The sequence below is a fragment of the Astatotilapia calliptera genome, chromosome 20, assembly GCF_964374335.1.
Source record: "Astatotilapia calliptera chromosome 20, fAstCal68.1, whole genome shotgun sequence".
NCBI lineage: Eukaryota > Metazoa > Chordata > Actinopteri > Cichliformes > Cichlidae > Astatotilapia > Astatotilapia calliptera.
This window is the reverse complement of record NC_137441.1, coordinates 18,705,150-18,733,110: the sequence shown is the minus strand read 5'-3', so window position 1 is coordinate 18,733,110 and position 27,961 is coordinate 18,705,150. Positions and strand designations below refer to the sequence as shown.

The window sequence follows — 27,961 nt, the reverse complement described above, 5'->3', positions numbered from 1 at the left end:
CGACTGGAAGAGCCGCTGAGAGGAACGGAGGATACGCATTGAAGAAGCTGCCGTAAAACCAGCAGGGGGCAGTGAAGGAACGGTTTGGAAGACGGGAATGAGTAGGAAAGTGTGGAAGACGAAGAAGAGTAGAGGAGCTGTTTCCGTGCGCCAGCTGGTTGGACCTGGATCTGGGGTCTTTGGCTGTGCTTCAACAGTTCAGGTGAGCCCGCTCTCTGACCTTCCGAACCGGATTGCTGGAATTGATTTAGCAGAGCTAGCGCCACCTGCAGGCCACCTCAAATTGTTGTTACGTGTGGGAAAGGTTGGTGCAGCAGAGCTAACGGAGGTAAGTGAACATGAAAGCTAGTTGTTGCTGGATGACGTGTGCGGCTAGCTCCTGTAGGCCAGTTTCTTAGTGCAGTCTCCGTGGACCTTCGGATGATCCAGTAATGAAACGGTCGCTTTGGAGTAACTTTCGGCGAGGCTGCAGTGCGTGCGGCCGATTGTCATCACTGTCACATAAAGCACAGTAGTCAGTAACCTTCGTGGATGATAAAGTCAGAACCATCGTGTCATTCTTAGCCATCAAGCTCACTCACTTCTTTTTTCTCACTCCAAGATGGTCTTAGATACTTTTCCATGTGCAGATGGGCTCACGGCTCATTTTGATCGATTTCTTTGGAAAGATCTAAGAAGCTTAATGTGTGGAGATATTTCTTTTTGCAGAGAGAAAGAAGCGCCCAATGAAACCAGGACTGATTACTTTAATTCATAAACCTGGAGAAGTTCCTAAACCTGGCCTTTTAAATAATTAAAGGCCAATTACACTGTTAAACGCAGATTATCAAATTCTTGCCGTATCGATTGCTGCCAGATTAAAAAGAGCTCTTTCATCAATAAATCTGTGAATCAATCAGGTTTGTTGAGAGGACGACATACACAATACACAATAGCATACGACTCGTTTAGGATCTGATTGTCTGGAGTGATTTACTAAATGAAAGAAGTTTTCTTTTTTTTCTTTTTTTTAGATGTTATGTACTTTCATTGCAAACAGCGAAGTAGACGCGATTAATGTAACGGGAAGTCAGTTGGCTGATGATACTATTTAAAAAAAGAAAACAAATCAAATTTCAGCATCATTAAGAACTATAAACACTGTTTTAAAGCTTTAGGGTTACAGTTGAATATAGATAAATGCAGGAGTGAATGTGAGTGCGAATGGTTGTCTGTCTCTGTGTTTTAGCCCTGCGATAGACTGGCGACCTGTCCAGGGTGTACCCCGTCTATTGCCCTATGACAGCTGGAATAGGCTCCAGCGCCCCCCGGGACCCTGAAAAGGAGAAGCGGAAGCGAATGGGTGGATGGATGAAATCTTAACTCTGCAGCCATTGTATAACGTAAAGGTTAAAAATGTAAGTGAAATATTTGGGGATATTTCTAAAGATAAAGCAGTGTCCAAGGAGAAGAATATTATGAATAATATAGAAAAATGCCAACAGTTGCAAAGAGACATCACTGTTTTTGGTCGAATCCTACAAACTAAAATAGAAAGTCTGTCTAGGCTTATCAAGCCAATATTTTCTTTGCCCATGTCACCTGATGTTGTTAAAGCTTGGTTAGGGAAGATTTGCTGCAGTCAAACATTCTCCTTGTTTGAGGTGGCTCCACATTAAAAATATCGAATTTAGTGACAGAAAAATCCATCCATCCATCCATCCATTCGCTACCGCTTATCCTTTTCAGGTTCGCGGGGGGTGCTGGAGCCAATCCCAGCTGTCATAGGGCGAGAGGCAGGGTACACCCTGGACAGGTCGCCAGTCTGTCGCAGGGCTAACACACAAGGACAGACAACCATTCATACTCACATTCACACCTAGTGGCAATTTGGATTATCCAATTAACCTGTCCCCACAAACTGCATGTCTTTGGACGGTGGGAGGGGGCCGGAGTGACAGAAACATCTCCAACAAATTTATTAGACTAATCTTACAGAAAGAATGTTTTCCTAATCAGATTAAAAGTCATCATGTTAAAAAAAAAAACCAACCAAACAAAAAACCTACTTTTTCCTCCATCCATCCATTTTGTTAATGCGCATGTGCAGTTTTTGTGTAAAGCCTACAGAAACATTACAGCCAAGCACTGAAAACAGCACTCGGACTCTTTGACCTTTGTGAACATATTGTGATATTGCTGTGTTGTGTCTGTCTGTGTGTGCAGGATGGACATTCCCAGCAGGTTGGAGGTGTGGCAGGAGCTGGTTGAGAGTTGCGGTCTCATTACTGTCCAGCAAGGCCTCCAGCAGGTGTGGAGGCTGTTGCTACTCTGCCTGCTCTGCAGACTCTGTTTCACACTGGGTGAGCTTCACTCGCTGCACAGGAGCACACGTCCCAGCTGCTGATTACAGTTATCGCTGGACGCAAATGGGTAGTCAGAGCTGCAGAACATCTTCTGCTCAGCCACCTGTGATTTGGCTGAAAATGTTATGGTTTAAAGTTTGGACATGTATGTTTCACATGTTCTCTGTAAAATGTCATCATCATATGACAAGTAGTTTTCTAAATATTCCAGCCTTTTTGACACACTGGGAGGAACAAAAACACAAGTGCCAATGTAAACATCTTCATCCATACAAGTAAATACAGTAAACCAGTTAAGGGTAATGACAGGGGAATAGTCACTTATTTCACACGAGTGTGTGTGTGTGTGTGTGTGTGTGTGTGTGTGTGTGTGTGTGTGCATATAAAAGTTTGACACGCCTTCCTTTTTAATGTTTTTTTCTTTATTTTCATGACTATTTACATTTTAGATTCTCACTGATGGCATCAAAACTATGAATGAACACATGTGTAAATAACTTAAAACATGTTTTATATTTTAGATTCCTCGATATTTGCCACCCTTTGCTTTGATTACTGCTTTGAACACTCTTGGCGTTCTCTCCATGAGCTTCATGAGGTCGTCTCCTGAAATGGTTTAACAACAGTCTTGAAGGATTTCCCAGAGATGCTGAGCACTTGTTGGTCCTTTTGCCTTCACTCTGCGGCCCATCTTATCCCAAATCATCTCCACTGGGTTTAGGTCAGGCCATCTGGTGCACTCCATCACTCTCCTTATTTTATCTGGGCTCTAATCTGAGCTGCTGTTAACTTGTGGTTTCTGAGACTGGTGACTCAGATGAATTTATCCTCAGTGGCAGAGGGGACTCTGGGTCTTCCTTTCATGGGACAGTCCTCATGTGAGCCAGTTTTGGTGGTTTTTGCAACTGCACTTGGGGACACAATCAACATTTTTGCAATTTTCTGGACTGACTGACCTTCTGTTCTTAAAGTAACGATGGGCTGTTGTTTCTCTTTACTTAGCTGATTGGTTCTTGCCATAATATGAATTCTAACAGTTGTCAAATAGGGCTGTCAGCTGTGTACCAACCTGACTGCTGCACAACACAACTGATGGTCCCAACCTTATTAAGAAGGCAACAAATGAACCCTGACAGGCACACCTGTGAAGTGAAACCATTTCAGGTGACGACATCATGAAGCTCACTGAGAGAAGGCAGAGGGTTTGCAGCACTGTCAACAAAGCAAAGGGCGGCTACTTTGAGGAATCTGTGATATAAAACATATTTAGAATTATTTATCAGGGTTTTTTTTTGCTACATAATTCCATATATCTTGCTTCATATATATGATGTCTTCAGTTTGTATCTACAATGTCGAAAGTAATAAAAATAAAGAAAAAACATTGAGTGAGATGATACATATATATATTCAGCATTAGTCAGAAATAAGCTTATTGCTGTTTTGATTTGTTTAGAGCCTCAGACTAGCTATTAAAAATTATTTTAAAATATTAAAAATTAAAACCTTGTGTGACCATGTTTAACTTTATTATGCACTGCAGTGTCTGCAACAACAACAGGCTACTTGTGATTACGTTTCTAAGTGCGTCCTGCTTTGCTTCCTCAGGTGTGGTGTCTACTGTGAAACATGTAGTGTCAGCGCTGGCTGGGATGTTTGGCCTCTTCCTGTTCTTTGAGCAGCACATGCAGTGGATTCTGCTGCTCACTGCTCTCTGTTACTTTATTCTGCTGCTCTGCCGAAACTCGAGCAGCCACGGCCTCTTCGTCTCAGGTGTCGTCCTTATCTATATCCTAACAGGGTGAGAAACGCAGACAAAAACACTTTTGTACCAGGAAAATTGCTCCTCAGTGTTTTCTAAACATTTGCACAGAGAAAAGGCTGGCAGTAGACAGTAGGGCACTCCTCTGGAGGCTAACGCTCTGTAACTTGTTGGCTGCTCCTTATTTTGAAAGCTTTTTTATAACAAAGAGTTTTGCTTACCTTCCAAACCAGTGTCACATACAATACCAGTCAAAAGTTTTAGAACACACTAATTTCTTCCAATTTTTTTTTATTAAATATTACGCTGTTTAATGTCTCATTGCACTCTGTAATGAAAGCATAATACAAAAACGCAATTACAGCTGGAAACTCTTCTGTCCAGTTCATCCCAAATCAGCCCGGTGGGGTTTAAGTCTGGAGACTGTGCTGGACTCCATGTTTTCAAGCTCACCACCTTGTTCTTTGTTCCTGAGGTAGTTCTGGCACAGCTTGGATCTATGTTTTGGGTCTTTATGTTGCTGTAGGATGAATCCCTGACCAACTAGGTACATACCAGAGGGTCCTGCATGGTGCTGCACAATGCTGTGGTTTTGGTTCAGGGAGCCTCTCACTCTGTACAGTCACTGGCCCTGGATCCAGTAAAACAGCCCCAGACCATCACACTTCTTCCTCCATGTTTGACCGTTGATGCCACACACAAAGATCCTGTGTGATGAACCGAGGATTTCAAATGTTGATCCATCAGTCCATAATACCTTCTTCCAGTCTTCAGTAGTCCAATGGTGGTGTTTCACGGCCCAGCCAAGCCTCTTTGTCTTATTCTGACGTCTGGCTTTCTTGCTGCAACTCGTCCTGTCAAACCTGCAGCTCAAAGTCTTCTCTTCACAGTTGAAACTGAGACTTTCTTACTACGACCACTATTAAGCTGCTTGAAGCTGTTGTCCTGTCAGCCGCCTATCACACAGCTGGTAACTTGGCCTCTGATTCAGTTGTGTCTTTGGGTCTACAGACTTTGTTTCTGAGCCTTTGGATGATGAAGCAAACTGGACTCACTGACACCTTGACTTTCTTTGCAGTTTCTCTGTAGGACAGACCGACAGTGTTATGATGGTCTGTCTCTCTTCCATTGTTAATCACCTTTTTCCTCTCCATTCTTGCACCATCACACTACCTTCTGCAGTACAATACTGTTCAACTGATGCTCATGAGGGTATGGTACCACAGTGTGTTCCAACACTGCTTTTATGCAGACAGAGGGGATTGGAAGTAAATCAACAGAGTTCTCATAATTAGTATGAAAGCAGTAAGGGTTAGAACTTCCATACAAATTGATAAATAAGATAGTAATTAAGTTAAGTCAGTTGATGCCAATCAAGTGCTCTTAACAAGTGTCACAGTCTTCCCAGGAGTGGACGGTCCTAGCAAAATTCAGTTAGGCTCAGGCCCAAAGTGCTCAGGAAGTGCAGACGACTCTGCTGCTCTGCAGGCTGCATGTTCAGGACTGCAGGATTTCACAGGGGGTTTTTTTTCATCACACTTGGTGTGCAAACACCTTAACTGTTAAAGTTCTCGACAGTACAATTAGAGAAATACTGAACAAGTGTGGCTTGTTGGGAAGGTTTGCCAGGAAAAAAATCCTCTTCTCTCTAAAAAGAACATTGCAGCATGGATTAGGATTGTACAATTGCATCTGAACAAATCACAAGACTTCAACAACATCTTTTGGGCCGATGAGACCAAAGTGCAGACGTCTGGCCACAACGCACAGTGTCACATTTGGAGAAAACCAAACATAATACATGAGCACTCAAGTATTCTAGAGTCATATGTTAGGCTGTCTGTCTGACAGCTCAAGTTGGACAATGATCTCAAAGTGATGCAGACCTTAACCTGACTGAACCTTCAACTTTGTAATGGGGCCCAAAGCTCTGTAACAAAATAAATAGCATCAGTGAGATGTCACTAATGAAGAAGATTATGTAATAATAAAAGAACTATGTGGTACAGCATGAAATGAAACATTTTTTAGAAGGCAAGAAGATTGTAGCTGTTATCTCACAGTGCTGGCTGAGCCTGCAATTACATTTACATGGAGCCTAATACAGCCGTTTCAATCCAAATAAACAGGCCCAAGCTGTACAGAATTTCAGTCAGTTGAAGATGTTTTTTTTTCTCAACTTTTCCATGTAATAGTCTGAAAATAATCCAGGTGATTGTTTTCTTGCTGTGTTCTTCCTGCGTGTCCTCTGACTTCACATACCAATAAGGGGACATATGTTATCAAGATGAACTGCTTTTAATCCATACTCTTAAACACTGATAGACTATGTACAAAATAATGGCTACCCCCTGTTATGTTATAAGATGGCTTTATCAGAGACCCAGGCAGAGTTAGATTTAGTTAGATTTTTTTTAAAAGCCTGACTCTAATGCAAAAAGTCAAAAAACAATTTTGTTGTCATCTATGGTCCTCCTAGCCTGTACTCAGATTTCTTATAATTATTGTGGGCATTTTTTAGCATCCATGTAGATGCTGAAAATGAAAGTCAATGCAACATGTTACTTTTTTTTTATTAGAGTTGATTGGCCTCTCTCAAAGTGTACATGATCCCACTGATTGTTTTAATCACACTCTGAATCTCATCCTGACCAGGGATGTACAGTATCCCAATACTGATACTAGGTTGTGTTATCATGCTAACACAACCTAGCCAAGAAGCCCAATACTGAGCCTGTCCTGGCCTAAGAAATAAAAATGTCTGATAATCTGATGCATTAAAAATTGCAAAAATGCTTCACAAAACTTAATGGAGCTGCGCTATGTGCTGCCAAAGCAGCATTTCATCAGCAAAATGCCTGTCCCAGATACGTACAAGCAAGTACAGTGGCTTGCAAAAGTATTCGGCCCCCTTAAACTTTTCCACTTTTTGTCACAAACATGAATCAGTTTTATTGGAATTCCACGTGAAAGAACAATACAAAGTGGTGCACACGTGAGAAGTGGAACGAAAATCATACATGATTCCAAACATTTTTTACAAATAAATAACTGCAAAGTGGGGTGTGCGTAATTATTCAGCCCCCTGAGTCAATACTTTGTAGAACCACCTTTTGCTGCAATTCCAGCTGCCAGTCTTTTAGGGTATGTCTCTAGACTCCAAGAGGTTTTCTTCCAAGATTGCCCTGTATTTGGCTCCATCCATCTTCCCATCAACTCTGACCAGCTTCCCTGTCCCTGCTGAAGAGAAGCACCCCCAGAGCATGATGCTGCCACCACCATATTTGACAGTGGGGATGGTGTGTTCAGAGTGATGTGCAGTGTTAGTTTTCTGCCACACATAGCGTTTTGCATTTTGGCCAAAAAGTTCCATTTTGGTCTCATCTGACCAGAGCACCTTCTTCCACATGTTTGCTGTGTCCCCCACATGGCTTGTGGCAAACTGCAAACGGGACTTCTTATGGGTTTCTGTTAACAATGGCTTTCTTCTTGCCACTCTTCCATATAGGCCAACTTTGTGCAGTGCACGACTAATAGCTGTCCTATGGACAGATTCCCCCACCTGAGCTGTAGATCTCTGCAGCTTGTCCAGAGTCACCATGGGCCTCTTGGCTGCATTTCTGATCAGCGCTCTCCTTGTTCGGCCTGTGAGTTTAGGTGGACGGCCTTGTCTTGGTAAGTTTACAGTTGTGCCATACTCCTTCCATTTCTGAATGATCGCTTGAACAGTGCTCCGTGGGATGTTCAAGGCTTGGGAAATCTTTTTGTAGCCTAAGACTGCTTTAAATTTCTCAATAACTTTATCCCTGACCTGTCTGGTGTCTAAATCCAATCAAGAATTTGTGGCAAGATCTGAAAACTGCTGTTCACAAACACTGTCCATCTAATCTGACTGAGCTGGAGCTGTTTTGCAAAGAAGAATGGGCAAGGATTTCAGTCTCTAGATGTGCAAAGCTGGTAGAGACATACCCTAAAAGACTGGCAGCTGGAATTGCAGCAAAAGGTGGTTCTACAAAGTATTGACTCAGGGGGCTGAATAATTACGCACACTCCACTTTGCAGTTATTTATTTGTAAAAAATGTTTGAAATCATGTATGATTTTCGTTCCACTTCTCACGTGTCCACCACTTTGTGTTGGTCTTTCACGTGGAATTCCAATAAAATTGATTCATGTTTGTGACAAAAAGTGGAAAAGTTTAAGGGGGCCGAATACTTTTGCAAGCCACTGTATGCAAGTTCAGGTCCTTGAGGCAACTGTTGTTGTGATTTGACGCTGTATGAACAGAATAGCCCTTTATTGACATTTTAAATAGAATTGAATTACATTGAATTGAACTGAATTACGGTGGCACGGTGGTTAGCACTGTTGCCTCACAGCAAGAAGGTCCTGAGTTCAATTCCAACATCAGGCCGGGGTCTTTCTGTGTGGAGTTTGCATGTTCTCCCCGTGTTTGCGTGGGTTCCCTCCGGGTACTCCGGCTTCCTCCCACCGTCCAAAGACATGCAGCTTGTGGGGATAGGTTAATTGATTAATCCAAATTGTCACTAGGTGTGAATGTGAGTGTGAATGGTTGTCTGTCCCTGTGTGTTAGCCCTGCGACAGACTGGCGACCTGTCCAGGGTGTACCCCGCCTTTCGCCCTATGACAGCTGGGATTGGCTCCAGCGCCCCCCGCGACCCTGAAAAGGATAAGCGGAAGCGAATGGATGGATGGATGAACTGAATTACTCTCTGAATGGTTGGAGAGCATTCCCACTTTAAATGTAAGAACTGATATGTGGAGCTCAGTGTGTTCTTAAAAGTAATACAGTATGTTACTTGTTGGAGAAAGTAATTTGCTACACTACTTGTTACATTGATTTCTCAATTCTCTTTAGAATGACCTGAAACACATGTCACACCCATATGGAAAAGAAATAGAAAAAACTTATAAAAGACTTGCATAAGATGTGGCTTACTTCATATAGTGAATCATATAAGGCTTATATGATTTACTCATGAAAGTGGCCACTTTCTCATTACTTTCATATATTGTTTTAATAAGTATCCAAAACATACAAGTTTCATTTATATACTTTTTCAAGGGATCTTATATCTGTTTTCACTCTTGTATGCTTTTCATACAAGTTTCACACAAGACAGATACAAACTTTATAAGATTTATATATATCCTTTCCATATGGGCATAATTACCATGTAACTGTATACACCTTGGGCTACAAACCCACACAAACACAAATCCATATCCTAATGAGGATACAGTATTTGGGTATGAACAGGAAGCCAACAGCACCGAAAGATTTTAAAGTGATCGGCACGGTGATGCTACTTTAGAAAAATGAGCCAGTAGAAACAGAGATTGCAACCTGACTGATCATCAGTTTGTTACCTGGTGAAGTTCATGGCTGGCTGGGCTGGGGTTGGCATTCACTCAGCTTGAACATCACTCTGGGTTCTTGGCTAGGTTGTGTTAGCATGATAAATGGACTGCTTTTCTACTCTACCTCTACACTTTATACAAGATTTTTCTACGCGTAAGTAGCATTGGAGAGGGTTAGTGTCTTATCTTTTGGCATGCAGACTGGAGCAGGGATGGAACCACCAACCTTCCAATTAGTAGATCACCTGCTCTATTCCTCAGCTACCCATGCTGTTTGTGCAGATGCTTGCAAAGAGCTGAAGGTGTTTTAGCAGCATAATGTGTTGCTTCTGTCCTGGGTGCACTTTGATTACAAAAAATTCTCGACACAAATTCTTTCCTTTGTGTAATGCACGGCTCTGTAGCGCCGATGTCTTTAACAATGTAAACACGAGTGTTTCACCCACATTAGCAACTAAAAATAGACCTGCAATGGAAATGTATTTAGGAGCAGCGTGTGAACAAAAAGTCTGACAACATTGAGCCCACACAGCCCGCAGTTTTCGGCAAACAGACTGATAACATAACAGTAGCAGTGATGACGTTCCTGGCACAGTTAAACATGGAGCCGGAGTCTGTTTACACACCACGAAGAGCAAAGAGACGGAGCCGTTACTGAGCTCAGGTTGAGTGAAACAAAACGTGTTTCTAATCCAAAACAGCAGTGCTGTTCCTGTGATCACCATTAAAACCTTTACTGGGAAACACTATCGGGAGTCCTTCATCCAAGCACCTGATTAACAAACTCTGACGTGAAGGAAAAACAAACTTTGTAGCTGCTCCATCCACCACTGATTGTTCTGCAGTAAAGCTTTTAATAAAAGTGTTCTATTTAATATGTGAAATAATTAGTTTTTTGAGTAACCTTTTTTTTTTTTTGACCTACAGCTGTGCAATTAGTTTGCACAAATGTCTTTTTTATTGATGCTTCGTAATGGTAGTTACTCTCAAAACAGAGTCAGTGAGAATCGATAAGTGATTATGGAACTGGAATTGCTAATTTTTTTTTATCTATTTCCATCCCTATGCATTACTGAAAAATGGGATTACATCCAACACTATTTACAAGACACCGCCAGCAATTATAACAAGTCAGTAGGAAACGCTTTGAAACTTGTGAAAATACAGTTAAAAGTCAAAAATATCTGCTTGTTTGTGGTGAGCAGCAGATCAACCAAGTTAAGAATTTTAATGGCATCATGCACACATTCATTTAGACACGTAGACACTGAGCCATGGCTCTGTGCTACATATTTCTGCAGACACTTTTATATAATTTATTTTATGTAATATTCAATACTGAACTGTGAATTTAGTCTTTATCAAGGTAGCAAGTTTTTTTATTCTGTTTTCATAAAACTTTACTTTTATACACTATATTTACGCATTTTATACATTTACTACTACTACTGGGTTTACACGAGGTTTAAGTCCTTTACAAGTTTGAAACTTTTTGTCCTTCATAATGGAAAATTGCTGAAAATAAAAGTGGGTATCACTTCAGCTAGGTCCTAATTTTATAAATTCTACACTCAGGTTTGAGGTTATCACTGAAATGCATCCAGATGCATACAGAGTTTACGTTTTCACTTGTTTCTTCATTTTTTCTCAACACGCTTGCATTTAAATCTCTCTGTGTACCTGGCCTGTACCAACACACTTATTGTCTTTTGAACATCTGCCCCCTTCCTTCTTTCACATAATGTCTTTGAATGTGATTGGCTGCATGGTCTGTCCATCAAAGTAAAGTCCCACCCCTGCCTGTATATAATAAGTGTGCACTCAGACAGTGCACTCCTGTGCAGGCAAGTCAACCAACCTAGATCTGGTTTCTGCAGCAGCCATATTTCTCTGTGCACCTACAACAAGTGTGCAAACCAGGAGACTCGCTATCGATAAAAGGAGAACCAAGCAGACAGCTGAGAAGGCTCAAGTGCTGTTTTTTGTAAAGAAGAAGCTGCAGCTAATCTTAACGTGAACGTCACTCTTACAGTAGAGTTGTGAAAAGAAAGAGTCTTGCAGTCTTAGGCCGTGTCTTATCTTAGGGTCCAGCTAAAACCAAACATCTGAGGTCAGTGTGTTTGGAAATGTTTTCATGTTAACCTTCCCTTTAGTTAAAAACATTGTTGAAAGGTTAGTTGTCAAACAGCTAAGAGAGCATCTGCAGAGGAATGATTTATATGAAGACTTTAATTCAGCATTTCGATGCACCACAGCACAGAAACAGCTTTAGTGAAGGTTGCAAATGATCTTCTCATGGCCCGTGACAGTGGACTCCTCTCTGTGCTTGTCCTTTTAGACCTCAGTGCAGTGTTCAGTACTGTTCACCATAATATTCGATTACAGAAATCACAACACTACACAGGTAATAAGTGACCTATCTGTTGAAACATTGTAGAGCAGATAAAGTTTTCCTTGTGGTGAGATTTTATTTCATTTTAATAAGTATATCCTTGTAAACTGGATGTGTTCCAGCTAAATATAGTCTTAATATAGTCTTGGTTTTTAATACACCATCATTATTTAAAGCAGTTGTCAATGATGAAAAGTACAGTTGCAGTCTGAGTTCTCATGCCTAAACTTAGAGACAAATAGAGCAGTTGTACATGTCTATCTAGGAGCTGCAATTCCTATAATAATTTAGTAATTCATTTCCTTTAGTGCTGCACTGTCCAGCTTCTAGAGTAGCATTGATGGCTTATCATGTTACTTTTCTGCCTCTTCTTTTTAGAGAGTTGCATTTAATTGACACGGTGACCTGGCACAAAATAAGAGGTAAATATTACATCAATTTTTTTTTGTTCCTAGTTAATCTTCTGTAATTTTTTTTGCAATTTTCATTTTGTGTCTTGGAGAAACATTTAAAGGTTTATTTTAGCCTTTGTACTGTTTATCTTTTGTTCCCTGTACGTCAACCTTGTATGGCAACAAATTAAATATATTCTTCTTCTTATTATTATTATATTTACACCCAGTCATCATGGGCATGAGTATCATTGTAATTTATGTCTTTAAATTATTTCTTTAAACCCCCTTTTCCAGGTTGGAATCTGTATAGCATAGATCTTTAATTTGGGGGATAAGTATGACTTCCTCTAGTCCACACAGGGTTTAAAATGGATACAGGCTAAATGCTGTGAAAACATTTTTCCCTAGGTTTCATATCATCAAACACATTTTTAATATTAGACAAAGCCTGAGTAAATGCAGAATGTCTGATTACAGCCACATCTGCTAAGTCAAGACGTCACTTAATAAATAGGTCTTGTCTGAAAACGTGAAGGAGGATAAAAGATCTCAAAAAGCAATATTTCCTGCTACGATGTAATGAAACAGCTGAGAAACAAAGTCAGTATGGAAAGGGTTACATGTCTAAAGCTTTAGGACTCCAGTGAGCCACAGAGAAATTGGTGCGGTGCCTACCAAAAAGCATCTGGTTGAGGTCCAAGTATTAGTGCAGATGTATGTATACTTTCAACCTGGTGTAGCTTAGAGAAAATCCTGATTAATTCATAATAAAACTTGTGCACCCAGTTGTTGTTTTTAAAGTAATTAAAGTTGTATGCTTTAGACTCTACCTTGGAAAAAGAACAGTTTGATAAATTACCATGGCATTCATGCCCCTAATACCTATACAGCAAATGAAAGCTCAGTCCAACATGTTAGAAAGACTTGATAGCACATATATGATGCAGCTCATAGACTGAAAAAATGACCATTGTGAACTATAGTATATTGGTCATATATATGTACATCTGTAATGTATAGATCAAGCCTCACAACAGACACCTTTTACTCTTAATAAGATTATATTCAGACTATGTTAGCTTATAATAGTGACTTCTATGAGGAAGTGATTCCTCATAAAATGTGAATGTAGTATCCTGTAATGGTAACAAATTACTTTATTTTTGTGTCTCTTTGAGGCTCTCAGATGGTGGTGGCCATGAAGGCCATTTCTGTGGCCTTTGACTTGGACAGAGGTGCACTGAGCAGCCTGCCCTCGCCAACTGAGTTCCTGGGCTATATTTTCTTTGTGGGTACTGCCGTCTTTGGCCCTTGGATCAGCTTCTCCAGTTATAAGAATGTTATTGAAGGCACAAAACTTGTGAGTAACTGCCAGTTCTACCTTAATCTGCATGCTTTCTAGTCCTGTATGGCACTGTGATGGTAATGATGGATTTGGGTTTCAGAGCTGGTTGTGGCTGCATACCTCTAGCGGCAGTCTAGTGAAGAGTCAGATCTGTTTGCTAATCTCCACCTGTATTGCCCCATACCTTTTCCCGTGGTTCATCCCGATCCATGGAAACTCTGTCACAAAGAAGTAAGAGATTTTAATTCAATCGTTGCTCTTTTTACACCCAGAGCACTGTTCCACTACACTGCTTTGACACTATACTGTCTGTCTTTCTTTCTCTGCTTCCAAGATACATTTGAGAAAGGTAAGGCTTTGCCCCAAGTATTAACATTTGTTCAAATTCCCAAGTATAGAAACTATTTAGTCATGTTCTGATGATGGTATCATAGTGTAGTGTCATACTTTTCTCACTTCTTGAAATTGGCACTGTAGTCTTTGTCTTCTCACACACATAACAGTATATCTTCAGTTTGTTATACAGAAGATTAGAAGCTAATATGCATCTGCACTGGTTTTAATTAGTATGACTTGAGAGTCTTCCTTCTGGTGATTTCAGACACCGAAATGAAGGCATGACACACAAGCATATCATACTCATATCAAATGTAATAGAAGTGTTTAACAGAGACAGATGAAATTTGGCAGCTGTGAAAATAAAAAGGGAAAAAATGATGCACCGTTTCTTATATTAAACTCAATAGGGCCGATTAATCAACAGAATGGTGCAAAGTAGGGATACTTTCCCAGGAAAATATCGGACAGAATGTGATGAGGAGCTCTGATGAGAAGACAGCCAGTTTAGTGTTTACTGAGGAGTCTAATCTTAGAGGGTTTAGATTATAAACGGGAACAAATGTCACACAGTAAGTCAAAATATCATAACATCTTGGTCATGAGAACAATCCTGTGACACTCGATAGATATGTGTGTCTGTATTTGTAATTGTTATGTGATCCGTGATGTATGACTTTTAACCCCATTTATGATCTAAACCTTAAATGATTAGACTATGGATTAAATAATTATGTTTTATTCTATTTTAATACTGTTTTTATTTTATTTGTGCTCCATTGCTAGTCTTTCTTTTTTACAGTTATGAACTGAATACACTGTTATCCAAAACATTTTTGCATATCTGTTTGTGCAGCTGGCTAATTCCGGTTTGTCTTATTCCCATTGCTTTGATAAGGAGCTCTTACATACAGTGACTCAGGTGTACGAGTTGTTTAGATTATCTGCATGCTTGAAGAAAAAAAATGACGTCGGTGTATCAATCATAGTGTCGTAAGAGGAAGCAATATGAGATCAGCAGATGAGTAGTCCAGTCAGAAATCAGTCCACCTCTGACGTTTTATGGAAATGAATAACTTGCTGGGTGAGAACTAGCACTAGAAGTCTGATTGCTCGAGTTATTTGGCTTTAACGTGAATTGCTGTAATTATTTGTCGTGTGCCAGCCAGAGATTATTTAATGATGATGTGTGTATGTGACTTGATTGTGGTGTGTTGCATAGGTGGCTGCATGCTTACGAGAATGCAGTGTCCTTCCACTTCAGTAACTACTTTGTGGGTCACTTGAGCGAAGGCACCAGCATGCTGGCCGGAGGAGGATTCACTGAAGATAAAGACAACACAAGATGGTAAGATTAGCTGATCTGCGATTAGCTGATCTGCTATCAGCTGCTCTGCTCTCTTCATCCTGGAAACTGTTTAATCAACAGTCAAGTTTTTCAACCCTCTAGAATAATCTACTGTAAAACAAGGCAGAATTGAAGAGCATCATTGGGTGTAATGGCAGGCTTCCAATCTAGCTTATTATATGATAGCAGTATAGTGCAACAGGCTCTGCACAGCAAAATGCCCCAGATTGCTTGAACCAAACGTTGCTAAGACAATTCTAGCTGGAGCGGACAAACAAAGATTCCTGAAGAAGGGAAGAAAAGTCTTGCACAAAGCAACTGGGAATAACAAGGCAGGCTAGTAGCAACACAAAGAATGACATGCTGCCGGAGACTGACTCGGTGCCAGTCCAAGAAGATTCACATTAGAAATCTGACTGTGATTCAAAATTTTTTTAAAAAGTGGAAAAAAACAAGTTGTGTGTGTGTGTGTGCGTGTGTGCGTGCGTGCTGTGCAGGGATATGAAAGTGGTGAAGCCTCTCAGTGTGGAAATCCCTCGCTCCATGGTGATGGTGGTTACATGCTGGAACATCCCCATGTCTCGCTGGCTTAAAACCTGTAAGTCTCAATCTTCTCTGTCTGTTAAACTTTCCAGAGTGTCGAATTTAAGGATGCCAAAATTTGTTGAACCGACAGAAGCAGAAGCAGACGGCTTTTCTAGCGTGTACACACTGAAAGGGAATTGCAGCAATGAAAGAACTGTAGAATGTGAACCATCTTTGGCGACTAGAGCAGGGGTGTCAAACTCAAATACACAGTGGGCCAAAATTCAAAACTGGAACAAAGTCGCGGGCTAACGGTAATATTTATTGAAAAAAAAAATCTTCCTCTAGATATAAGAATGAATCTTTTCTTATGGACTCAAACAAGTTTTGCTGAAAAACTGAATATGGAACAAGCAAAGCTTAATACTAAACAATATATATATATTAACTGTATAATACCAGTAGGCCAGCTCTGATAGTAATTTGGTATGGCTTCATGGGCCAAATGTAATTAGGCTGCGGGCCAGAGTTTGACACCTATGGACTAGAGGCACCATAAACAAGTACTGAGAGTATTGTCAATTGTTACATTTGTTTCTATATATATATAAAATCAATGTTTGTCTTTTAATTTCTTTGAAAGGTACAATATCTAATTAACAGAAATAACAGCAAACAAGATCTTAGTTAGCTTAACTCTAGCTTTTATTAAAAGGTGTAACTTGAACCTTACTGGAGTTGTTCACAGGCTCAGTGAACACAGGCCTGCCTCTTACTGCAGGGACAACAACTAACACTGTTACTGAGTGATGAACGTTTAGAGGTTTTAGTAACAACATATTATTCTTAATATATCTCTCTGGGTTTCTGTTAACTCCTTGGCTAGGTTTAAGAGGATTAAGACAGGCTCTGAGTGTTAGTGAAGAGTTACAGATGACTAGGAAAGTACAGCTGGAGTCCTGAGGGAAACTGCAGAGGAGGTTTTTGATGGAACCTCTGGGAAGTAGACAAGGAGACTTTGTGCTGGAATGAGAAAGAAGAGTATTTAAAGAAGCTGGCAAAGAAAAAATGACATGAATACAATATACAGGAGTAGCGTACAGTAAAAAGAGGTGCAGGGCTCTAGACTAACTTTTTGCCACGGTTGCACTGGTGCACCTTGATGCCCACCAGCACAAAAAAGTTAGGCGCACCCAAATTTTTCAACCGCATCGCTTAACACAGCAGTTTTACATGTGCACTTTTGGGGGGGAAATTGCTGTCCATACAGACAATATTGATTTGTAAATGATTAATTAACAATCTTGTCAATACAAAGTTCTTTATTTGGAGCACATTTCTACAAGAAAGATAAGTTACTGAAAAAGTGTTTGTGCTTAAAGTGCGTTGGCACTCTTTGGTGATATTGTAGGCAATGTTAAATTTAATTATCACATCGGCCCCCTCTGATGACCTGTTTTGCTGCTGCCTGCAGCAGTGGGTAGAGGGGACACTTGGGCCGTGCGTTTATCGTGTTTTTGGATACACTGTGCTTGTTCAGCGTTCATGGCTCCGTGTCAGAGCACTGGCTATGAATTTCAGACGAATTAGGCCTTAACAAAAAAGTTATCAATAGTTCTTATTATCTTTTCTCATTACCCACAGCTACATCCACTTCTGTCAGGCCTAGGCTGCTCACTAGGGCTGGGTATCGTCACTGATTTCTATAATCCATTCGATTACGATTCACGAGGTCCCGATTTGATACAATTCAATTTTGTTAAAAAATTAAGTTAAAAGTTCCAAGTTAAAAGTAAAAAAAAAAAAAAGGAAGAAGACAGCGGCCGACAGTGCTGTAAACAACGGTGCACTGATGGGTACTAAGCGAATGAATAATGCAGAAAACAGAGATTTGAGATGGGAAACTGTTCTTGAAGTACACTGAGAGAGAGAGAGAGAGAGAGAGAGAGAGAGCTGTGCATGAAGTTTGATTTTTATCGTGGTGGAAGCAAAACAGCAAAAGTAAGAGAAGATTAATGACGACATTTATGAAATGTGAAGCATAGTTTGGATATTCTTTTGCTGCTGGTTCAGTGAATTTTGGTTGGAGAGAGATAAAACCTGCAGCTCAGAATCTAGCACAAAAAAGACGTAAACACAAAGCGGGACATATCAGAATCTGTGAGCTGTCGGCTTTCGGCCCCGAGGGCGTGTCCGTGTACAGGCCGTTGGGTGAGAAAGCCCAGAAAGACAAAGCTGATTCTGATGCGTCGGGTCCGCTCTGTGTTTATGTCATTGTGTGAAATCTGTGTACCTGCTCTCATTTGCTGTTTGGCGGTTGTTGAAATACTTTTGTGAGCTTTAACCTGAGATTCTGGCGTTTCTGGCAAAATACATTTATATTTAAAAGTCGATTCAGATTTAATGAATTGTTATCGCTTTATTCAAGCTACTCACCTCTCTCTATCCACCTGGCACCTGCACTTTCGAACTTACACACAAAGTACTACAGGAATATCTGGACCAAGGCCAATCAGAGAGGTCCCGCCCCTGACTATCTCTGATTGGTTTATACCACGATAGGGGCATAATGTGTGTCTGTTGTTGACCACAGGGAGACTTTCAGGGTTGCGGAGACTTTTCCCCCCCACTCGAACAGCTAGACCAGTGTGACCTAAGATTTTTTTAGTGGCACCATCAAAAAATTTGGTCAGACTCTAGAGCCCTGATGTGGAAAAGGTTTCTGGAGGGTTGAATATGAGGCTCAACACTAAGGAAAGAGAAAAGAACCTGTGGATTGGCAGAGAGATTGAGCTCGTGAGCATGAAAACTGCAAAGGTGGTTGGTCCAGATTCAGTTCAGTTCAATTCAATTTACATAGCACCAGCTCACAACAACAGTCACCTCAGCGCACTGTATACTGTAAGGTAAAGACCCTACAGTAATACAGACAACATACCTGTGGAGGTATGGCGATGTCTAAGAGATAGTGGAGTAGGGCTGCCACGGTTAGTCGACTATCAAAATCGTCGACGACTGATTTAATAGTCGACGCCTCGTTTGAAGCTTTGTAAGATCCCAAAAGACGCAGGAATAAGTAGTAGGATTTAAGAGTGTAATAACGGACTGAAACAGAAGATGGCAGCAGCACTTTTAATATTACTCTTATTATTCTTTCTGGGTCACAAAATAAATGTTTAACATATTTTCAGGCGAGAATTTATCTGTGTAAACTTAAAATATCTGCTCAGTTTATCAAGACGCCACATATTTTCAAAAGCGCTCCGACGTTTTCGGAGACGTCTGTTACCCACCAGCTCGATAGCTAGCCGGGGTTCAAGGCTCACTAGAGCCGCTGAGAACACCGGACTCCCGGCAAATCGTTTTCAAACCCACCGCCGTTTTTCGCTACTCAGGTTAAACATGATATATAAGTCACTTATATTCAGTATTTTATTTGTTCCTGAGTAAATCGGTTTGGCTGAGATTAAAGTTATAGTTTTTACACAGCTGAATAAACGTCAAGCAGATAACTGATTATCAGAAGTGTGAGATGCTCGAGAATATACTCCGGTGTCCTGTTATATTTTAGAAAGCAAGGAGCAGACCGCTGAGTTAATTAAACTCCACTGAAACAATCTGCAAATTTCATTAAAATTTAATAAACTACCATCTTGTCATTATTTTTAGTTAGCACGCACCTTAAACACTTAAAGCTGTAAGCTAATGATAGTCATATAAGAGCAGATGCATGCTGGTGCAATAAGCGGATACATGATATGATTAGTTGACTAATCGCAAAAATAATCGGTGACTAGTCGACTATCAAAATAATCGTTTGTGGCAGCCCCATAGTGGAGACTGTTAAACACAATCTTAGAGAGTGAGAGGATACCTGAGAAATTATGTTCAAGAACATGAGTGATGTGCAGAGTATCTACAGAGGCATAAAGCAGAGTGTCACTGGAGAAGTACAGAGAACACAGATCATGTTGTACCAAAGGAGGCACTGTGGTATTGTATGAGGAAGTCAGGAGTGATAGAAAAGTATGTGAGGGTGGTCCTGGACATGTGTGGGTGTGCAGTAGTGACAGATGGAGTCAAGGTGGTGCTGCAATTATGTCAGGGATCTGCTCTGAGCCCTTTCTTATTTGCAGTGGTGATGGACAGGCTGACAGATGAGCCCAGGCAGGAGTCTGTGGGGATATGACGTTTGCAGATAACACTGATCTGTAGTCAGAGTAGCGTGCAAAGGGAGGTATGTGCTGGAGAGAAGAGGGGAGTCAACAGAAGCAAGAAAACACGTGTGAATTAGAGGGAGAGAAATGGAAATTGGAACGTGCAAGGAGCAAAGGTAGTGAAGGTGGAGGAGTTTAATATTCTGGGATCAACCGTTCAAAGCGGAGGAGGAGTGGATGAAGATGAGTGTCAGGAGTGTTTTGTGAATTGAAGATGGAAGTGCCTGTTCAGAGGGCGAGTGGATACGTTAAAGAAATGATCATGATGATGATGATGGTGGTGGTGGAGCTGCCAGACAGAAGGAAAAGAGGAAGACCTTAGAGAAGATTCGTGGATCGTGTAGGAGGACATGCAGAGGGCTGGTATGACAGAGGAGGATGACGATAGAGATCGTTTGAGCAGATGATCCGTTCTGATGAGCCGTAAAGGGAGCAGCAGGTGATCTTGTATGAGCACCATGTTGTCATAATGTTGTTTTCAGTGAGTTCATTGTGGTTTGTTCTCCATCTTTTTCAGATGTCTTTAAAAACGCCATGAAATTGGGAACTTTTCCAGCTATCCTGGTGACATACACAGCCAGCGCCTTACTGCATGTTAGTAAGATGATGCACACTTCAACACTTGTATCCAGAGTCTATACAGTATACTAAATCCATGCTTAAACTTCACTGTTAATTCAATTCAGTTTTATTTATATAGCACCAAATCACAACAACAGTTGCCTCAAGGTGCTTTATATTATAAGGCAGACCCTACAATAATACATACACTATTACCCACTGTGTGTGAGATTTCACTGAACAACCAGGTCACTAGGCTTGGGCAGTGTCCACCTTATGACATTTCACTGAGGTGTTTGGTATATGACGGTATTTGTTTAAAATGATTTTCTGAAAGTTGAAATACTGGTGATAGAAGTCTTTGTCAAAAATGACCACAGGTACCCCAAGTGGACCCCAAACATTTATTTATTTTATTTATTTATTTTATTTAGGACAGTGCATGTTAATGAACATAAATGTAAAAAAAAAATTACATGAATGTAAACATACCAGATTATAGCCAAGGGCTAATTTCCATCTGTTGTCCTTTAGCATAAAAAATAGACATAATAATTCATAAAAATACATCATTCATTCATAATAAAAACTCCATCACCAAACTTACACATACACACCATTCTGTTCCACTAGTTGTACGTAGTTTACTGCTTAACCTAATTGTATTATCTTCTCCAGGGTCTCAGTTTCCACCTGGGAGCTGTTCTGCTTTCACTTGGATTCATCACATATGTTGAACACGGTATGGATAACTCTGTGCTCACACAGAAGAGTGATTCGCTGGTGAAAGTGGAACAAGTGACACATGATGTGATCTGTTGTGACCCAGGTCACACACAAACACTGAAGAACTGCTTAATAGATTTCTATTAAGGATCGTCAACAGGGCTGAAAAGTTCTGCCTCAATTATCTGTCACAGTCATTCTTAGATTTTAGTGACAAAAATGTTTTTATTGCACTGTCGTGCAAACTGGACACTGACTTTGATCTCTGTAAATTCAGTTGATCTCTTCAAAGAAAGATGGAAAAAACAAACAAATATTATTGATTTCATATTGAAACGTTACACAGAATTAAATAAACAGGGCACAGACTGTGCTATGTTCTGTTAATTACAGAAAAGTTCTTAGCATCAGTGCATTTCTTACACGTAATCTAAAGTCTTGTGTTTCATATGCATAATGACCATGACTAAAACTTGTGGCAAAGTCGTCGACAGCTGTGAGTCCCCCCTCTATCTGTACCGCACAGGTGTTTCCACTTCGGAAAACTAACCACATGAGGGGATAACATGTCTTTTATCCTGTATGTGAACTATTATCCTGCACCTTCCGTACTCAGTGTCATTAGTCTTTGGCCAAACAGAATGCATTTGTGTTTTTAGTGTACCTTTGTTTGGATGGATACACTGACATGCTGTATGGACTTCTGAGTGAAGTGGAACCTTCTACTTGGCCTTCATGCATTAGTTATACTGCAGTTTATGCTGTGTTTTTAGGAGGTTGAATAAATTACAGAATGCTTTGCATATGATTTGGTCTTGATTAACATTGCTTTCTCAGTATATCCAAACGACAGATAATGATCCACATTGAGGAACAAGCTCGTGTGAATTTAGTTGTTTATCTGTCTTTACTCATCCAGAGTAGTCTGCATGTTGCAGGGGACAGCTGTGATCCAAAGGCTGTTTGAGGGAATGTTTGATTTTTCTTTTGCTTTGTTTTCTGTAATTGGAGCACTCGTCGTGTCGCTCTATTGTGTTCATTTAGTGGTAGAAAGTCAGATTTGTGGACCCCTCCTATTTTCCTTTTTTACATTTTCATGTTTAAAGTTTTTTAATTTAATGTAACTGATTATTTTTGTCATCCTCAGTTCTGAGAAAGAGGCTTGCTTCTATCTTCAGTGCCTGTATCCTGTCTAGGCCTTGTGCCTCTGACTGCACCCATCAGCACAAAAAGGTACAGCTTCATCCCTACTCAGCTAACAGATGGAGACAGTGAAAAACAAAACACACACACAGACACACACAGAGACACAAACAGACAGACATAGATGCAGAGCCAAAGTTTGGTTAACCTGTGTTGTGTTTAAATGTGCAGTGTAAAAAGGTGACTTCAAAGTGCTGCACAGCTAAACAACACAGAACAACAAAGATAAACAGGGCAATAAAGTAACTGAATAACTCCAAATAATCCTTTTTCTTTTTTTTTGGTCATTAGGCCATTTGAAACTGACTAATGAATCACTCAAGCACAAACAGACAACAAAATCAAAAGATGAACCACATAACAGAAGACTCATTTTAAGTTGTGTCTTGTATGTAAATTCAATGTCACTAGCAGCCTGTGTTGCACGTTCTTTTTCTCGAGGATAAAGAGAGATAAAGATAAAGAGAGCACCAGTCCAATTCAAATTCAATAGATTTATTGCCTCAAGCAGTTCAAAACCATACATGTACATGGATCTCTTCAGTTCACAGTCTGCAAGCAGTTAGCTGTAGCCGACTTCTGGAAGAGTGCGCTAACTTAGCCGTACACAAACTTAAATATTAAAAAATCAGCTTTCTGAGTGGTCAGAAAACCATTGGGGAGGGCCCTGGTCTAGACTTAGCTCTCCCTGGTTGGCAAACAAGTTGGTCCCAACCTCTTGTCGCTTTCCTCCTCCTGCATTTTGGGTGCTTCACCTGCCTGTCTCAATATTTTCTTCTCACACACTAGCTGTTTCATTTCCCGTCATCTAGTTTCATATCCAGGCAGCAACTGTTTGTGAGAACTTACTGTTATTTGACCTTGCCCTGGTTCACGCCCACATTCCTGCACACAGCCCTCCACTAAGTCTGCACAAGCTACTCTCAATCATGTGACTCTAGAACTTTTGTACTTATATTATTTTGAGTCTTCAACCTTTCTAGTCCAAACGTCTGTTTCAAAAAACTGTTTGCTGTTGTTAACTTGCCACGTCTCAGCATTATGTGCAGTGTGTCCATTCAGGACATGGTCCCAGTGAAACTGAGGCAGCCAGGGAATGAGATGAAAAGCCCGTGGATTACAGTTACATAAGAACTAAACTGAAAATTAGTGGTAACAGGACTGATGAATGGATGAATCCAAATGTGACATTTTTGGTTCAAATAGTGATCAGTATGTAGGAAGGAGGTCAGCTGTGAAACACAGTGGAGGCTCCGCCCCAAACCATGAAAACAGAAAGGCACCATCACATTTTGATCCATTAAAAAACACCTGAAAAACATCTGATTGGCACCATTTTTTTTATCATGAGAACGATTCCATCCTGTCAATGTAGTCAAAGCAAAGATGCATAAAAAACCATAGAATAGAACACTAACAGTCATTGTTAGCAAGTTGTTATTTCTTAATATTGAGTAGATTGACGGAGAACATGCAACTTTTGTCTCTATTTTTTCTTTTGTCTTTTATTCTCTCCTCTGCGGTCTATAGGATTATTGGGTGATATTGCTGAACCTGGTTTTCAGCTTGCTGGCCATCTTCCATCTCACTTACCTAGGCTCCATGTTTGACCCAGGAGTTGATGAACAGGAGGTAGAAGAGGTAAGAGCACCATGAGGGCCAACCCCACCTGTATATGTTGAAGATATTATGACAGAGTGCAAATTTATACCCAGTCTCAGTTTGGAAATAAAGCAAGTGACAGCTTTCATACAATAATAACACTGAATATTCTCACTGAATATTTCTCATAATTGTAATTGTTTGCAGAACATTCATTATTTTTAATGGTCTGATTGCTTTAAACTGAATTCTGTGGTGAAAATTGTGTCTCAAATCAGCACATTTTTTTAGAATATTTTTCATTCAACCAACTCTGATTTTCCTTAAAATCTGGTGAATGGTTGAACATGATTGCAGTCAAGTTTTCATACATTATATATATTTTTAAAAAGTTTTTAAACCATGGTCAATCAAACAATTTTCAGGCTATTTTTTCACAGGGACAATTTTTGAACATGAAAATGTGAAAAACGTAAAGATAAAAGCATGAAATTCTTACTAGTCTCAGAATCTGCCATTTGGGACACACCCATTAAAAATGTCTGCGTATTGGCTAAAGATGGCACGATCCCACTTTTTTATGTCCGATACCGATAACATAAATTTGGATATCTGCCGATACCGATATGAATCCAATATAGTGTTTTTTAATCAATAAAACTGTTTTTTTAATATCTTGCTGCATTTTGTATACGTTTATACTCACGTTTAAATAAACAACAACACTAAAGCTATTCTGTTGTACCTGTATGTAAAAAATACACTGCACCCAAAATATTTCATAGTTCAGCAAAACTGATCAATCTAATAAACTTAAACCTACTCCATCCTCCCTATTCTGGTATTTTAAAGAGTACTTAGCAGAAATCTTAAGCAACCTAACTAATAGGGTTGCAAACTCCCAGCAAAAAAAATAATAATAGGGAACCACCCCCCAACCTCCACTTCGTGATGCTTAATCGACTTAATCAACTTTAATTTGATGCAGTGTGGGAAAAAAAAATGCACAGAAATTAATAATTTTTCAAGAATAATTAAATAGATTCAACATCTTCCTTCAACAGAACTGTAGACTGCACAGATGGCATCTTCCCAAAGGAAAAAGTACTATAGTTTACTAGGGTATATTAGACTTAACAGTTACTATATACAGTAATGGACTTCTATATATTTTACATAAGATTAAAACTTTGGGTGTAAGATTCAGATAATTATTTATTAAAAGCTAGACATTTTAAATGAGAATAAGAAAGAAAAGTATGTCTTTGTGCCCCCATTTTCCCTGTTCATGCCCTATCGGCCCCCCTGGCTAAACTTTGCTAGATCCGCCCCTGGACAGTTACCAGCCATCAACTGCGTAGAAAAAGATCCTGGTGTAGAAAGTAACATTAAATAAATTCTAACAACAGCTTATCAAGGTTAAACGTGCTGCTGTTATTCAGCTGCTGGTTTCCTCTTTCTGGTGCAAAGTGGGCCAAAAACAAACAAGAGACACAGATTCCCGACAGAAAAGCCGATCATTAAGCAGTTTCACGATTGAAATAGCAGCAAGAAGGGGCACTCGCTCCAGGTATTGGTTGTTAAGCTTAAGTGGGAATGCCTTACAAACATTCAGAGATGAACTTACACACTTGCTTTACTTCTCTCTGGGATCACTTCCTCGGAGATGAAATGCTGGTTTGGTAGCGAGGCTATAAATACACACAGCCACTCTATCATGTGAGCACACTGCTCCGACGTGCTACGGTTATGAGCCGAGTTACACCGTGTCGCAAGTTTTGTGAGGTGCTTTTTTATATTTAATGGATCGGATTACATTTTTTTATTTCTTTCCAATATCCGATCCAGTAATTTACGTCAGTATCGGACTGATACCGATACGTAATATCGGATCGGTCCATCTCTAGTATTGGCTAGTTAAAATATGGGAAAAAATTAAAGCCAACTAATGCTCATAATAAACTTCACATTGCAAAAGACAACTATAGTGACAATTTCTGAATGGGTGAATGTAAAGTGCTATGATTGCTCAGAATAGAAAAGCGCTATATAAGAGCCATAAGTCCATTTACCATTTATTTGTTCAAACCAAGGATATTTTTTTATGCACATTGGAGAAAGTTGAGTAGCAGGGCCATTTTAATTTGAGAAGGAATTACCCTTTGACCTTTTCTGGTTGCATGTGGACATTTAGCTGACAGCATGCAAATTCCTAATGCACATGTGTACCTTGTGTATGATTCCCTGGGCTGTGCAGGGACTAACAGCGTCCATGTTTGTTATTGTTTTCAGGATTTCACAGCCATCCACACCATCCAGAGGTGGTCTGAACTGAACTGGGCCAGCCACTGGGTTGTGTTTGCTTCCTGGGTATTCTACTGTTTAATTAAATAATGTTGTCTGGGCCGATGAAAAGGCTGACAGACACCTTTGTTTCAGTGTATACCAGACTGTTTTCTGATTATGAAAGACAGAGATATGCTTAAGTGGGAAGGACGTTGGCACAGGGGGATGACGGTGTGTGCGCTGTGGTGATTCTCAAAGATGTCCAAACAAGTTTTCCGGCCTGTTTGAAAGAATGACTGGTCTCTAAAGGATTAGTAAAATGAAAAGTAGAAACTGGCCCGTTCATATGAATGACCTTTGACATGTGCAGGTCCAAATACATTTCAGCTTCTAATCATGTGAAGAAAATGAAATGTAGCTTTGTTAAAATCTCTTGTCATGTTTTCCTTTTTTTTTTTTTTTTTACTGCTGTTGTTTTTGTGTTTGTGTTTTTTATACATTTTTAAATAAATGCTAAATACAATAATTTTCAAAAAGTGTATATTTATTTAACATATTTATAGTTTAGATCTTGTTTCACTCATTTAACTGAAAATAAGGTTCTCTGCTACTAGAGGTTCAGATAATTAACTGAAAATGAGCTGCTGTACGCGCACCTTTACCTGACATTTTACCCTACCAATCAAAAGCAGGTCACCTGATGGACATAACAAACAATTCAGGATCATTTCCAGTATCTTTAAGAGATAACAGGACATTGAGTCCATTATCTTTTTCACCATCTCCATAATTTACCAGTAAGACAAATTGTAAAAAGTAATTCTTGTTAGACTAATTGGTCATTCTCAATTGGTTGTTGGTGTGGGGTGGATATAAAAAGCTTAAAATGGTGTAGAATAAAGTGTTTCATGAATCGTTTGTGCTTTTTGTGGTCAGTACGACCAAAGGTGTTACTATGAATCAACAGTAAGGCAGCAAGCAGCAGGCAGCTGCTCCAAGGGTGTGGAAAGTCCTATGCATCCTGTTGGACTCTGCTGACCACTCCTCGCATCTGCAGAAACTTACATTTTCTCTTTCATTTGACACCTGCAAAAGCTGATGGCAATAATTTTCAAAGTTTGTGGTCTCTTTTCAGGTGTAAAAAAAACTGGTTGATTTATTTTTTGCATCATTATTCTAAAATGAGGAGTATAAATACTGTATATAACCTGTAATTATAGCTTTCATTTATTTCCTAGAGATTGATTGTGCCCATGACAGATTGTAAGCAAAGGGTGAAAATAACATCCCCTTAGCATAAAAAGTATATTCCACCCTTTAAAACTATCTAATGGTTAAGAATTGTTTCATTTAGTAGAGAGCTTTTATTGTGAAAGAAAGTGTTTTGATTGATGTTCCTGAGGTTGACCAGCCTGGATACTTATGAAAAGTGAGCTGGGAAGGCTTTGGGGTGAACAAAGGTAGCTGTTGCATGTATCTCCTTTGCCTTGGTGATTAATTATTATTAATTATGCTCTGTTCAGTTGGTCTATCAGCT

The 27,961-nt window shown here is 39.9% G+C and overlaps 1 protein-coding gene across 3 annotated transcripts; it reads left to right on the top strand.

Moving 5' to 3' along the window:
- Nucleotides 1–64: 64 nt before the first annotated feature.
- LOC113013942 (protein-serine O-palmitoleoyltransferase porcupine) lies at nucleotides 65–26,960 on the top strand. 3 transcript variants are annotated; one of them, XM_080294718.1, is made up of 14 exons: nucleotides 81–202; nucleotides 1,229–1,397; nucleotides 2,206–2,342; nucleotides 3,954–4,146; nucleotides 12,259–12,302; nucleotides 13,454–13,635; nucleotides 13,721–13,851; nucleotides 15,179–15,304; nucleotides 15,802–15,902; nucleotides 20,564–20,640; nucleotides 21,286–21,349; nucleotides 22,481–22,566; nucleotides 24,067–24,177; nucleotides 26,431–26,960. In XM_080294718.1, coding segments are annotated over exons 2-14 (1,356 nt in total). In that variant the 5' UTR covers nucleotides 81–202; nucleotides 1,229–1,395; the 3' UTR covers nucleotides 26,533–26,960. The 3 variants fall into 3 exon arrangements, with proteins under 3 accessions (XP_026010979.1, XP_080150844.1, XP_026010978.1); XM_026155194.2 differs by lacking the exon at nucleotides 1,229–1,397 and having other exon boundaries at nucleotides 65–202; XM_026155193.2 differs by lacking the exon at nucleotides 1,229–1,397 and having other exon boundaries at nucleotides 124–328.
- The last annotated feature ends 1,001 nt before the right edge of the window (nucleotides 26,961–27,961 follow it).